The following is a 15,317-nucleotide window of genomic DNA, read 5'->3' on the forward strand; positions in this document are numbered from 1 at the left end:
TTGACCACAGTGTTTCTTGGCAATCATTCATTTCTCAATTAACTGAATTGTTACATCAGCAAATGTTCTCGTCAGCCTTGGGAATGGCCTTCAGTTCCCCTTTGTCTCCCTCTTCTGTATAACCACATCTGTCTGCACGGGTTGTTAATGCAGTAACTACTCATTGCTAAGCCATCATCGCCAGAGTCACCTTTGGTCAAGGATCCCATCATGTTCAGGAAAGAAACCTTCATAACGCCCACACTTATTTTAAATTAGTAAACCATTTTTATATGAATCCTATAGTATAAATTCCCCCAGTTTCCACTTTAATCCCACAAACAGCACTGTGGTAAATCATAGAACCAAACAATCCTTACAGTGCAGAAGGAGGCCATTCAACCCACTGAGTGTGCACCGACTACCATCCCACCCAGGCCCTATTCCTGTACCCTCACATATTTATCCTGCTAATCCCCTGCCACTAAGTCAATTTAGCATGGCCAACTAATCTAACCTGCACTTTGATCTGTGGAGGAAACTCACGCAGACAAGGGGAGAACATACAAACTCTACACAGACAGTGACCCATGGCTGGAATTGAACCTGGTGTTGTCAGACTTTTTACTGGAATTGAATCCAGGTCTCTGACGCTGTGAGGCAGCAGTGCTAACCACTGTGCCACCCCAAAATGCCAAATGCTGTGGTGGGGGTGCAATCTTACCTTTGTTCCCCACAGGCCAATGGGTGGAGTGAGCCAGTAAGACTGTGAGAGAGCCAAAAAACCAGGGATTTCTTGCCTCTCGCAATCTTATCGGACTGGATATCTGGCACATTCAGCATCGCACGTGAAAAGGGCCAAGGTTGATTATAACATTTGAATATATTTAAAACCCAATTAGAATGGAATTAGCCAGGTCAGGACAGAATCGTGAATTTCAAGTTTGTCAAGATTTTTTTTGCCAGAGTCAGGTAAGATTTGATTTTTAAGTCACCAAAAGAAAATATGCAAATTTCTCCTATTTTCCACACTCATTCGGGACTTAGAATATTTTTGGTAAGATTGCCCTTTCTGTCTTGGGTGTTAGTTTGGGGGAAAATATCAGATCAGGGTAACTTGTATTGATTGGATTCTATGTATGTTTTGTGTTTGGATGATACTTACTCATATTTGGTGCCATGGGGAGACAGTGACATAAGAACATAAGGCCATAAGAAATAGGAGCAGGAGTAGGCCATCTAGCCCTTTGAGCCTGCCCCGTCATTCAATAAGATCATGGCTGATCTGAAGTGGATCAGTTCCACTTTCCCTCTTTCTCCCCATAACCCTTAATTCCCTTGTCAATCAAAAACCTATCTACCCGTGACTTAAATATATTTAGCGAGGTAGCCTCCACCACTTCAACAGGCAGAGAATTCCAGAGATTCACCACCCTTTGAGTGAAGAAGTTCCTCCTCAACTCCGATCTAAACTGCGCCCCCCCCCCCCCCCCCCTTATCTTGAGGCTGTGTCCTTTAGTCCTGCTATCCTTTCTAAGCAGGAAGAATCTCTCTACCTCTACCCTATCTATCCCCTTCATCATCTTATACGTCTCTATAAGACATAGTGGCAATGTCACTGGACTAGTAACAAGAGTCTCTGGAACCTGGGTCCAAACCCTACAATGGCAAACTGGTGGAACTTAAATTCAATTAATAAAGAAATCTGGAATTGTAAGCTTGTCTCAGGAATAATGACTGTGAAACCCTTGTCGATTATCGGAAAAATCCATCTTGTTCACTAACGTCCTTTAGAGAAGGAAATCTGACATCCTTACCTGGTCTGATGTGGAGATGCTGGTGTTGGACTGGGGTGGGCACAGTTAGAAGTCTCACAACACCAGGTTAAAGTCCAGCGGGTTTATTTTGAATCATGAGCTTTTGGAGCACTGTTCCCACTCACCAGATGAAGGAGCAGCGCACTGAAAGCTCATGATTCCAAATAAACTTGCTGGACTTTAACCTGGTGTTATGAGGCTTCTTATGGGTGCTTACCTGATCTGATGTACCTGTGATTCCAGAGCCACAGCAACGTGGTTAACTCTTAACTGCCCTCTGAAGTGATCTCGCAAACCTCCTTTAGGGGCAATTAGGGATGGGCAATAAGGCCTAGTCAGGAATGCCAAAATCCCAATAAGATTTCTCCATTGACAAGGATGGGTGCTATTTAGACTTCATTTAGTATTTCACCGTTATTTGTACGATCCTGTGTAATATTTGTACTGTGCGCAGTAAATAAACTGTTTTCAGTGGCGTGTTGGCTGAATTTTGCACTGCCGGAGATGTTTCTATTAGATTTGGGCGGTATTCACACATGAAATTGCCGCAAGTTTCCATCCGGCTACATTGAGATCTTGGTGCTACTAATTTGCAGAATAATTGCACCCTCCTCCCCCCGCTCCCAGACTGTAATAATCCGCTTTAGACATTTCCCCTCTCCAGGCGAGCAGATCAGAGTCCAGTCCCAAAGCGTCCCTGACAACAGCTGTTCCCAGCAACAGTGAGTGAGGCTGTGGAGACAGCATTGCAGAGACCCTCCAACACAACACAGTAAACCTGCGAGTAAGAACGGCAATCGGAAATATTCTTTAAAAACTTTGCATTGTTTAATTGCATGTTTTTCTTACTGATCCAGCAGACTCGAATGGGACATCAGTCCTGAGCTGTGCAGACTGAGGGAAGGAGGATTTAAACAGGAGGAGAATCGATGTCTTTCTCTCCAGATTCCCCTTCCTACCCAGACCTCCACTTCTCTCCAGTTTCCAGCTTGTCCTTCAATCTCAACAGCCTGAGCTGCCAGGAGAGGTAATCAAAGTAGCAGAGAATTCATCAGCGTTACTGCCGAATTATAAGCAATGGAGTTCAATTTAAAAGATATTTGTCTTAAATGTTTAATTGATTGGAACGCTTTCTATTTAGTTTTTGGGGATGTGGGTGTCGCGGACTAGATCAGCATTTATTGTCCATCCCTTTTAAGTTTTATTTATTAGTGTCACGAGTAGGTTTACGTCAACATTGCAATGAAGTTATTGTGAAAATCCCCTAGTCAGCCCACTCTGGCTACACTGAGGGAGAATTTAGCATTAGCACCTAACCAGCACGTCTTTTAGACTGTGGGAGGAAACCCACGCAGACACGGGGAAAACATACAGACTCCACAGGGACAGTGACCCAAGCCAGGAATCAAACCCAGGCCCCTGGCGCTGTGAAGCAACAGTGCTAACCACTGTGATAGCCTTCTAGTTGCCCTTGGAAAGGTGGTGGTGAGCTGCCTTCTTGAACCACTGCAGTCCAGCTACACCCACAGTGCTGTTTGGGAGGGAGTTCCAGGATTTTGATCCAGCGACAGTGAAGGAATGGCGATATATTTCCAAATTAGAATGGAGAGTGACTTGGAGGGGAATCTCCAGGTGGAGGTGTTCCCACCTGTCTGCTGTCCTTGTCCTTCAAGATGATAGTGGTCATGGGTTTGGAAGGTGCTGTCTAAGGAATCTTGGTGAATTCTTGCAGTGCATTTTGTAGCTAGTACACACAGCTGCCACTATTCATCATGGAGTGAATGTTTAAGTGAGAATGGGGGACTATTACTTACGTGGCGAAAAACTGCAGCAGGCGACGGTGCAGAGGGACCTCGGGGTCCTTGTGCATGAGTCGCAAAAACACAGCTTGCAGGTGCAGCAGGTGGTCAGGAAGGCGAATGGGATGCTGGCCTTCATAGCGAGGGGGATTGAATATAAAAGTAGGGAGGTCTTGCTGCAGCTGTATAGGGCATTGGTGAGGCCGCAGCTGGAGTACTGTGTGCAGTTTTGGGCGCCGCACCTGCGCAAGGATATTTTGGCCCTGGAGGGAGTGCAGAGGAGGTTTACTAGGCTGATACCGGAGTTGAGGGGATTGAGCTATGAGGAGAGGCTGAATAAACTAGGCTTGTACTCGTTAGAGTTTAGAAGAATGAGGGGAGATCTCATTGAGACGTATAAGATGATGAATGGGATGGATAGGATAGAGGTGGAGAGACTCTTCCCGCTCAAAAAAGACAGTAGGACTAGGGGGCACAGCCTCAAGATAAAGGGGAGGCGGTTTAGAACGGAGTTGAGGAGGAACTTCTTCACTCAAAGGGTGGTGAATCTCTGGAATTCTCTGCCCGTTGAAGTGGTGGAGGCTGCCTCGCTAAATATTTTTAAGAAGCGGGTTGATGGGTTTTTGATAAGAGAAGGGATTGAGGGTTATGGGGAGAGGGCGGGAAAGTGGAACTGAGCCACGACAGATCAGCCATGATCTTATTGAATGGCGGGGCAGGCTCGAAGGGCTAGATGGCCTACTCCTGCTCCTATTTCTTATGTTCTTATGTTCTTATGTTCTGATCAAGCAGGCAGCTTTGTCCTGGATTCTTATTGAGAGAGGAACTTGCATTTATAGAGTACCTTTCATTACCATAGGATATTCAAAGTGTTTTACAGCCAATGAAACACTTTTGAAATGTAATCACTGTTCTAAAGTAATGAAATGAAAATTGATGTGTAGTATTTTGGAACACCCAGTGAGGTGTCTTTTATTGTTTAAAGGGATTTATTCTGTTAATAAATCTCATTTTCAATTATGTGACTGTAGTATGATACAGCATAGAAAGAGGCTATTCACCCCATTGTGCCTGTGCTAGCTCTCTGAAAGAGCTATCCAATTAGTCCCACACTCCCTCTCTGCTCCTCATAACCCCAAAAGTATTTCCTTAGGTATTTCCCAAGTTCCTTTTAAAGGTTACTATTGACTCTGCCTCTGCCACCCTTTGCGCTGCAGCGCCTTCCAAATCATAACCACTCACCGCATAAAAAACCCTCTTTCTCTCCCCTCCTGATTCACTTGTTTATCGATAACATGGCATTTACTGAGGAGAAACAGGCCATTTGGTCCAGCAGGTCTTTGCTGGTTCTGCACAAGTTTCCTTTCATTTTGCTTCGCCTACGCTCACCAACATGTTTTTTGTACATAAACACTACCATAGTTTGTCTCCATTTCCAAATCATTAGTGACTGAATCCAGCACCTTTAAGAGAGGAAATTTTTCACTAATTCTGATTTTCCTAACTTCCTTTCTTGAAGTCTTCAGTTGCTCAGGACAAACATTTATCAATGCCATTGGCTCTCTGGTAATTTCCTAGCAGACAATTTGACCATGAGGGGTATCACGCTTCACAGGTTCCAAAACAGCACAGACCAGAGAGTCCCTACAGTGCAGAAAGAGGCCACTCAGCCCATTAGGTCTCCACCAACTCTCTTAAAGAGAATCCCACCCAGGCTCTCCCCTCTGCCCTATCCCCATAATGCCATGCATTTTCCACGGCTAATCCATAAAACCTGCACATCTTTGGACTATGTGAGGAAACTGGAGCACCCGCAGACACGGGAAGAATGTACAAACTCCATGCAGACAAACAGTCCCAAGGTTGGAACTGAACCTGGCTCCCTGGCGTTGTGAGGCTGCAGTGCTACCAATTGTATCACTCGGGAAGTGAATGTGTGACATTCTAGTCTTCATCCTTCCAGTTTATAACACACAATCTCAGCTGGTAACCACTCTCTGAATTAGAAGATATGGAGTCAAGCCCAACGCCAGCACATAAACTGGGCTGACATCCCTAGTGCCATTATTGAGGAAGTGCGCAGTGTCGGAGATTCCATGAGACTTCACCTGCTCTCTCAGGTGCAGGTAAAAGATTCCTAGGCACTATTTCGCAGAAGAGCAGAGGACTGGTGTCCTGGCCACAATTTATTCCTCAACAAACATCACTAAAATAGATGGTATGGCCATTATCACATTGCTGATTGTGTGAGCTTGCTAAGTGCAAATTGGCTGCCATGCTTCCTACATTCCAATTTCTGACAATAATACACTAAAAAAAATGCATAATTTGGTGTTTAGTGTCCTCCTGATGGTGTTATAGAAATGCAAGATTTCATCCAGAGAACAGTGCCTGTTACAGTGCAGCGGTCCCTCAGTAATGCAGAAGGAGCCTGAAGTACACACTGGGGTGAGCCTGGAACTCAGAATATCCTGAATCAATGATGAAAGAGAGGAAAAGGGTAACACCTGAATTCTTAGAAGCAATTTATTAATTAGAGAAAGACAGGTGAGGGGTTAAAAATTGTGTAATTTATTTTTGAAATAGAACAAAGAACAAAGAACAAAGAACAACCCAGCATGGGAAACAGGCCCTTCGGCCCAACAAGCCTGCGCCGCCGCATCACCCTACACCTATTCTACCCTGCGTATCTACAAATAGAACCCCTGACTTAGCCAGATTCAGGGGAGAATAGTGTCAATTTGTTAAAACCAATCAGCCTAAGAGCACATCTTTGGGGTGTGGGAGGAAACCGGAGCGCCCGGAGGAAACCCACGCAACCACAGGGAGAATGCACAAACTCCCACAGACACAGGCCCAAATCCATGTATCTGCACAGCTAGCAGTGCTAGTCACTGAGCTGTTGCGGCGCCCGTCTACCGGTCCAGGATCAAGCACACACACCGACATGAAGTACTAGGCCACTCCCGGAATCTCCAAGAGCAGCCCACGCACGACCCATCGTGTGCATGCCCCTCGTTTGACAACGAGGTGGACCTCCATCTGCGGAATAAAAAGACAAAAACGTTAATCACAAGCCTGCCTTTCCGGTGTCTCCCGAGGTTCTAACCCTTATTTAATAACCCCTACCATAACCCTCCATCCTCGTTTCACTCATGCGTCTATCTAACTGAACCTTAAACGAGTCCAACGTTCCTGCCTCCACCACCCTACTCGGTAGCGCGTTCCATACCCCCACAACTCTCTGCGTAAAGAACCTTCCTCTCACTTCCAAATTATACCTCTCCCCCCTCACCCTTAAATCATGTCCTCTTGTATTTGTACCCAATCTAGGGTACATACGCCTCCCTCTTCTTCCTGACCAAGTCTTCAATACCCCCTGTAATCCACGGCTCTCTAATCCTACCTTTCCCATCCTTCCGCTTAACCGGAACATACCTCCCCTGCAACCATTTCATTTTGCCCTTAAAAGCCTCCCACTTGCCAACCGTGGACCTGCCAGCTAACAGTCCCTCCCAATCAGTGTCCTGCAGCTCCCTCCTAATCCTACTATAGCTCGCCTTTCCCCAGTTCAGCACACTTACGTTCGGCCGGCACTCGTCCTTTTCCATTTTTATCCTAAAGTAGACGGACTTGTGGTCACTGTTAGCCACATGTTCGCCTACCTCTACCTCAACCACCTGCCCCAGCTCATTACCCAACACTAAATCCAGTATAGCCCCTCCCCTAGTCGGACTAGTTACATACTGCTCTAGAGACCCTTCCAAAACACATTTCACAAACTCCTCTCCCTCCGTACCCCCAGCTCTAGGCCCCCTCCAATCCACTCCAGGAAGATTAAAGTCACCCACTACAACCACTCTATTCTTCCTGCACCTGTCCAAAATACCCCTGCAAATGCCTTCCTCCACTGACCTCAGGCTGTTGGGTGGCCTATAGTACACCCCTAGCAATGTAATCTCTCCCTTCTTATTCCTCAACTCCACCCACAGTGACTCAATCCCTGTCTCTTCCATATTGTCCTCCCTCTGCACTACTGTGATGTTTTCCTTTACTAACAGTGCCACCCCTCCACCTCTCTTCAACCCTCCTCTGTCACACCTAAAACACTTGTACCCAGGAACATTCAGCTGCCAGTCCTGCCCTTCCCGTAACCACGTCTCCGTTACCGCCACCACATCTAACTGCCTCACAAACATCAAGGCCCTAAGCTCATCCGTTTTCCCTGCCACACTCCTAGCATTGAAACAGACATAGTTCAACCCACAAGTGTCCCTCGGAACCTCCTTCTCCCTGATAATGTTCCATAAAAACATTTCAAATGAGGATGCGGAAGTTTCAGTTGGGAGATTTAAACACAAAGCTCCTCCTTGTCAATTGTAAAAGGAAATAGTTAAAATATTTGATCTCTTTATACGCTCCCTCTGCTCCAGCTTGTTTATGTTTACTGTTGTTCTCTGAAATCAGTGACACCCCCAAGCGCAGACTCAAGCTTTCTCCCGAGAGTGGAAACCCAAGCCCTGAGGCCTTGGCCGTTGCTGTGGATACCAAAACTCTGACAGGTCTGTACAGGTTGTGCTCAGCTGGCAAATTGGGTCTGTTGCCATGGTTTCAGCATTCTGTCTGGGACAAGAGGGTTGGGTGGGGTGGGTTGTGGTGGGGGAGGCGAGAGGGGGGTCAGAATATTTTGTACAAAAGGGTTGTTGAAGGAGAGCAGCTGAAAGGGTCCTGCTTTCAGCATTTAGGAGGTGAGGGCCCATTAGGCCATGCAAGCCTCAAAATACATCTCGGCATCTAGAGACAGATTTGCAGATCTCTGATTAGAACTGTGGCTGTATTCATGAGTGAGTCTTACTATTTGTTGTATCTGTTTTTGCATATCTTTCTTCTAAGGTGACATGGTATTCATGGCACAAAAGCAGATTCTGTATAGCCCATGCTAGAATTAATGGCCCATACAAAACTTCTCCCACCTTTTCTCAGCTAATCCCATCAAAGCTATTCCCCTTAAATTCCTTATTGGATTTACTAGTAACTATCTTCTCATATTTGTGGCTCAGAGTTTTGGTCTCCCTCACAATTGGAAACATCACCTCTACAGATCTATCTTAGCGAACCTCTTTATAATCTTAAAGGTGTCTAACAGTTCACTCCTCAATCTTCTCTTTTCCAACAGCTTCAGCCTGTTCATTTTTCTCTGACTTGAGGAACAGGCCTGATTTTAATGCTAAGGACTGGGTTTTCCAAGATCACCAGTAGCGGGCATTGTTGTAGTTGGGATGGGAATATTTGGACAGTGGAAAAGTCATGAGGAGTGGCAGTTGTTGGCACTGCTGCCTCACAGCTCCAGGAACCTGGGTTCAATTCCAGCCTCGGGTCACTGTCTGTATGAAGTTTGCACATTCTTCCCATGTCTCCATGGATTTCCTCTGGGTGCTCCAGTTTCCTCCCACACTCCAGAGATGTGTGGGTTAGTTGGATAAACCATAGTAAATGCACAGGGTTATGAGGATTGGGTGGGGCAGGGGTCCAGGATAAGATATTCTGTTAGAGAGTCAGTGCAAATCCGATGGGCTGAATGGTCTTTTCTGCACTGTCAGGATTCCAAGACTATTGGCCACTCTCCAGATTTTTCCATCCTGCCTGCATCGCTTTCTGCCTCTGGGGAGATTGGAAAACCCTAGCCTAAGTGAATGGATTTTGAATGAGTTAAAATTGGGTCCAGCCACTTAGTTCTGGTATCCTAGGACATCTTTTCTGTACCTCCTGTACTGCCACTATATATTTTTTTAATAATATGGGAATCAGAAACATTCACAGTGCTCCAACAGTGAGGTTTCTCTATTTTTCAGTAGTATTTATTCTTTTTGATCTGAAATTTTATGGCCTTTCTTAAAAATATTTTTCTTCCTCTAATGCTGTCCGTCCTTTTGAATAATTTTGAATCCACTATCTCATATGGAAGTCTGTAGCATACGCTGACCACCGTTCTGTGCTGGGAGATACGTGATCAGGCTTTCAAGTTACTGCTGCCTAGCCAATTCCATCCAGTTGAAAAGCCTGGTGGTATTCACTCTCCGGGCTGCCAGTGACATTGCTTTCTCTGGGGCAAAGGGAGGGGGTGCTGCAGAGAGAGGAGGTACAGTACTGAGATTATTAGTCAAATATTGTGAAATCAAATCAGTGCAAAATGCAGAAACTAGAAGCAAGAGTTTGCCATTCGGACCTTCGAGCTTGCTCCACCATTCATTTCAGTTTCTATGGGATTCCATCTCACTCTCCTAAACTCCAATGAATATAATCCTAAATGATTTAGTTTCTCCTCATATGACAGACCTGCCATCCCAGGAATCAGCCTGGCAAACCTTCACTGCATTCCTTCTATAGCAAGGACATCCTTCCTCAGATAAGGACACCAAAACTGCACATAATGCTCCAGATGTGACCTCACCAACACCCTATACAATTGCAGCAAAACAATCCTATTCCTATACTCAAATCCTCTCACTATAAAGGTCGACACCATTTGCCTTTACTGCCTGCTGTACCTGCATGCTTACTTTCATTGACTGATGGCCGAGGACACCAAGGTCTCAAAGTCTTGCTGAGTATCCACCTCTCTCAATTTACACCCATTCAAGTAATAATCTACCTTCCTATTATTGCTACCAAAGTGGATAACCTCACATTTATCCACATTATACAGCATCTGCCATGCGGATGCCCACACACTCAGCCTGTCCAATCATGCTGAAGCATCTCTGCATTTTCCTCACAGCTCACCCTCCCACCAAACGGTGTATCAAATTTGGAGATAATACATTCCGTTCCCCCCTCCAAATCATTAATATATAACGTGAAAGAGTTACTTAATGCCATAACACATTACAACTCCTGTGCAATGAGTAAAACATAGGAACTTGTACATGTAGTTAAGTGCAAAGCAAGATCTCACAAACAAATGGCCAATTAATCTTATTCAGGGAGAAATGTTTGCCAGCAAAAAATCTGCATTCTTTTTGACATATGCAATTTTTTACTCCAAAATAGAGGCCTCAGTTTAATGTCTCATCCAAAAAGACAGTGTGGCACGTCTATAGTGGGGGTGTCAGCCTGGATTAAGTCTCTGGTATGGGGTTTAAACCCACAGCCTTCTGAGTCAAGAGTGCTATCCACTGAGCAATGGCTGACAGTTACAGCCCTAAGGAATTCCTTGGAGTTGTGATAAAGATGAGCGAGAGCATTATAACAAAGAGATCAATCAGGAAACGGGGACATTACACACACGAGTTAATAGTATGTTTTGCATTACTCACTGCAGGTCAGTCACCCAGCTCACCATGCAGACTGCAAGTGAAGAACATGAGCAGAAGGTTTGTCCTGGTATTTACTCCCTGCTGTGATAATTATTTTCATGATGTGGAGATGCTGGTGTTGATTAGGGTAAACACAGTAAGAAGTCTCACAACACCAGGTTAAAGTCCAACAGGTTTATTAGATAGTAAACACCATAAGCTTTTGGAACGCTGTTCCTTCGTCAGGTGAGTGGAGAGTTCTGATCAGAAACAGGGTATATGAAGGCACACACAGTTTGCAGGATATTGATCAGAATGTGAGTCTTTACAGCTAATCTGCTATTTAAGTCTGCAACCCCCATTGACTTGCTTGAACTTGCAACATCTCACTTACTGTCCTGTCTGGAGACAATACACATCTCTTTAACCTGTGCTTAATGCTCACTCACATTGTCTGCACCTTTAAGACTTAAATAGCAGATTAGCTGTAAAGACTTGCATTCTAATCAGTATTCTGTAAACTGTGTGTGCCTTTATATACCCTGTTTGTGATCAGAACTCTCCACTCACCTGACGAAGGAACAGCGTTCCCAAAGCTTGTGGTGTTTACTATCTAATAAACCTGTTGGACTTTAACCTGGTGTTGTGAGACTTCTTACTGTGATAATTATTGTCCAGCTAAGACCCTGGCTGACCTTGTTCTAAACTTCAGAATGCAATAAAGAGTGTTGGTTGGATTGGACTCCCCTATAGACCCAGAGTTCCCGAAAGGATACCAGTGAATTTTTACTAGGATCCGAATATTTTTTGAAAAACTGAATTCAGACTTAGCTCTGCTCAGTTCCACTTTATTTTTTTAATTCATTCACGGGACTTGGGCATCACTGGCTGGACCAGCATTTATTGCCCACCTCTAGTTGCCCTTGTTCAGAGGGCAGTTGAGAGTCAACCACATTGCTGTGACTCCAGAGTCACATGTAGCTAACACCAGGTAAGGACGGTAGATTTCCTTCCCTTAAGAACATTAGTGAACCTGATGGGTTTTCCAACAATTGACAATGGTTTCATGGTCATCAGTGGATTCTTAATTCCAGATTTTTAAAAATTATTTAACCACCTTCCTTCACACCTGCCCTTTATTGATGTTGCAGTCTAACTGTCTTCAGTTTAATTAAGTTAGTCACACCCACACTTAGGCACACAAGCCTGTTTCACAGTGCATGACAGTGATATTGAGAACAAAATTGAGAAATCTCAGTTTTCCTCAAATTATTTATCAACATATACCCCCAGGTCCCTCTGCTCTCACTATTGGCCATACCAGGGCAGCTTCCCACCTAGCTACCATTTTCTGGCCAGTGGGTGAAGGGGGTGCATCCAGAGATCATCTTCCAGGTCATTGGTCACCACTTTCAACTCTCCTCTCCAAGACCTATCCCACATCCTGGTGCTTCCTCCTTGCCTGACTATGTCATCATGATCCCCACCCACCCTTCTTTCTGTTCACTCCTGGGAGTCGCCTCCCATTCCCTGTCCAAGTCCCCGGGCTTACCTGCCTTGGTCTGCAGTCTCCAGCACTGAATCATGGGACTACAAAGCCTATCAGATTTGGCTAATCAGATTGTCTGGCAGCTCTCTGAGGTGGGACTTCCATCCCAGTGAGGAGCAGAACTCTCAACTTCAGCCAATGAATGCTCCTCCGAGTGTCACATGGCCACAGAGCTGCTGTAATTGGGCAGGGATTTGTTTTCCGATGGCTGTTCCGGTGGTGGAACTGGAAACACTGCCATCTGACAAATCTTGTCCACAGGAACATAGGAATCAGAAGCAGAACTTGGCAATTCAGCCATTCGAACCTGCTCCGCCATTCAATCAGATCATGGCTGATCTCTTCCTGGTCTCAAATCCACCACCCCACCTGTTCCCCATCTCCCTTTAACCCATTTTTAAAAATCAGAAAATATATCTATCTCCTTTAAAACCATTTAACAATTCGGTCTCCACCACGCTATGGGGCAACGAGTTTCACAAATTCACCACCCTCTGCGAGAAGTAGTTCCTCCTCATCTCAGTGTTAAATCTACCACCTCCCAACCTATACCCGTGACCTCTTGTTTTAGATTGCCCATAAGAAGAAACATTTAGTCTACATTTACTCTATCAATCCATTTTAGTATTTCATACACCTCGATCAGACACCCTCTCTTCCTCCTAAACTCCAGCGAGTACAAGCCCAAACTGTAGTGTCAGCACATCATGCAGACTGACACTCTGGGGCCAGTACTGGGGGAGTATTGTACTGTTGGAGGTGCCATGTATCAGGTGAGGTGTAAACTGAGACATTGTCTGCCCTCCCAGATTGTGAAATGTGTGACACTATATTGAAGAAGACCAGGGAGTTTCTCCTCAGTGTCCTTCACTCAGAGGGTGGTGACTTCATGGAGTTCTCTACCACAGAAGACTGTAGAGGACCAATCACTGGCTATACTTAAGAAGGAAATGAATAGATTTCTGGACTCTAAAGGTGTTGAAGGGTATGGGGAGAGAACAGGAGTACAGTGTTGAAATAGAGAATCAGCCATCGGCATGTTGAAAAGCAGAGCTGGCTCAAGAGGCCAAACAGCCTATTTCTGCACCCATTTCCTATGTTTCTCTGACCAATATTTATCCCTCATTGAACATCACTGAACAACAGATTTTCTGGTCATCAATATTTTCAGGACTTTCCCATACATATGCATTTCCTGCATAGAAACATTGAAACTAGAAGCAGGAGAAGGCCATTTGGCCCTTTGAGCCTGCTTCGTCATTCATTATAATCATGACTGATCATCAAATTAAATATCCTGGTCCCCCCTGCAGCGGGTACACCTCATAGGCTGGAAGGTGTTTCAGAATGTCCTGAGTTCACGAAAGGCATGAGGGAAATGCAGGTTTTCTCTCTGAAGAATAGCCAATGAGGTTCTGACGATGTGTGTAGGAGGGTCATATTGGGGGGTGGTGGGGATGGATGGAGGGGAGAAGAAGGAAAGGGTGGAGGGGGGAGGGATGGAGTGTCCCAGCATGGGTCAGCAACCTCAGAAGCTGGGAATCAGGAAGGATGTAAAGGAATGAATCCCACTGGAGATGTGTCTATGATAATGTTGCTGTTTCCTTACAGCCAGACTCCAGTGAGGCACACAGTTCCCAAGCCGGTAAGTAAGGAAAAGACTTCTGTTTATTTAATAAGACACTAGTAAGTAACCAGAATCCCTTTCCGCTGTCAGTTCATCATTATAGGTTTTAGCACGAGGATCAAGAGAGAGCCTTTTGAAACTTACTTCACGGAATCACCTGGTGGCCAGACCCTGAAGTTACATCGTTACAGGCAACTGTTTACATACAACATTCCCAATTTAAATGCTTGAAGTAAAAGTGTGAGAATAGGAAAAGTGTGAAAAGGAAATAATCCAAATAGAAGATGTACACCCTATATGTAGTCCATCGATCTAGATCCTTGCTCAGACACTGCAGGTGAATGTCTATCTTCAAAGGGTCAAAACCAGATACAATATTCTCATGCAGTGAACATAGAAACTGGAAAATAATTAGACCAATGGGGTGGCACAGTGGTTAACACTGCTCCTTCACAGTGCCATGGACCTATGTTTGATTCCAGGCTTGGGTCACTGTCTCTGCGGAGTTTGCTCGTTCTCCCATGTCTGTGTGGGTTTCCTCTAGGTGCTCCAGTTTCCTCCCACAATCTGAAAGATGTGCTGCTTACATACATTGACCGGTGCTAAATTCTCCCTCAGTGTACCCAAACAGGCGCCAGAGTGTGACGAGTGTGATAACTTTTGCAGTGTTAATGTAAGCCTACCTGTGACTAATACACTTTACAGGTTAATTCAATTCCCATTTTAAAGTCACACATTCTACCCTTGTTCTTATACAATGCCCTGATTTTAGGATATATCTTTATTTATTGAAATAATTCTCAGAGACCAGATTCCCTTTATTTATAAAATCAATTTCACTTCTAAGAGTGCTTGAGGTACAGAGCCAGAATCCGGAGTATCAGTAGCCCTGACACTCCTCTATATATATATATATGCAGCTGAGGCTCCTTGATTGAGCAGGCAATCATAATCTCAATCATAATCCAAGGGGCCCGTCTTGAGGGCTTCATTGAGGACATTACATTTACAGTTTGAAATTTAGGAAATAGTCAAGCATCAATTGCTTTTTTCAAGAAGAATTCCAAATTCCTGTCACCCATTACGTGAAGAATGTTTCCTGATTTCAGGAAAGTTATTGCTTTTTCTTATTTTTAGACTGTGACCCTGGATCTACACACCCAGCCAAGGGAAATCATTTTTTTTTATTTGCCTTATCACTATCAATATCTTGCAAACTTGAACAAATCGTACCTTTTAACATGATGTTGA

At 44.7% G+C, this 15,317-nt stretch overlaps 1 protein-coding gene across 3 annotated transcripts in view; it reads left to right on the forward strand.

The window, feature by feature from the left end:
- The first annotated feature begins 2,560 nt into the window (after positions 1–2,560).
- Positions 2,561–15,317, forward strand: part of cdc25d (cell division cycle 25 homolog d) — a 30,454-nt gene continuing 17,697 nt past the window's right edge. For 2 of the 3 annotated variants that reach the window (XM_080205329.1, XM_080205330.1), the window contains exons 1-4: positions 2,561–2,823; positions 8,063–8,157; positions 10,917–10,968; positions 14,051–14,084. In XM_080205329.1, the coding sequence (XP_080061455.1) occupies positions 2,726–2,823; positions 8,063–8,157; positions 10,917–10,968; positions 14,051–14,084 (279 nt within the window). In that variant the 5' untranslated portion in view covers positions 2,561–2,725. Of the gene's footprint in view, positions 2,824–6,008; positions 6,096–8,062; positions 8,158–10,916; positions 10,969–14,050; positions 14,085–15,317 lie in introns of those variants that run through there. The other variant, XM_080205331.1, reaches the window with a different exon arrangement.

The sequence above is a fragment of the Carcharhinus amblyrhynchos genome, chromosome 17 (assembly GCF_965287045.1).
Source record: "Carcharhinus amblyrhynchos chromosome 17, sCarAmb.v2.hapA, whole genome shotgun sequence".
Lineage (NCBI taxonomy): Eukaryota > Metazoa > Chordata > Chondrichthyes > Carcharhiniformes > Carcharhinidae > Carcharhinus > Carcharhinus amblyrhynchos.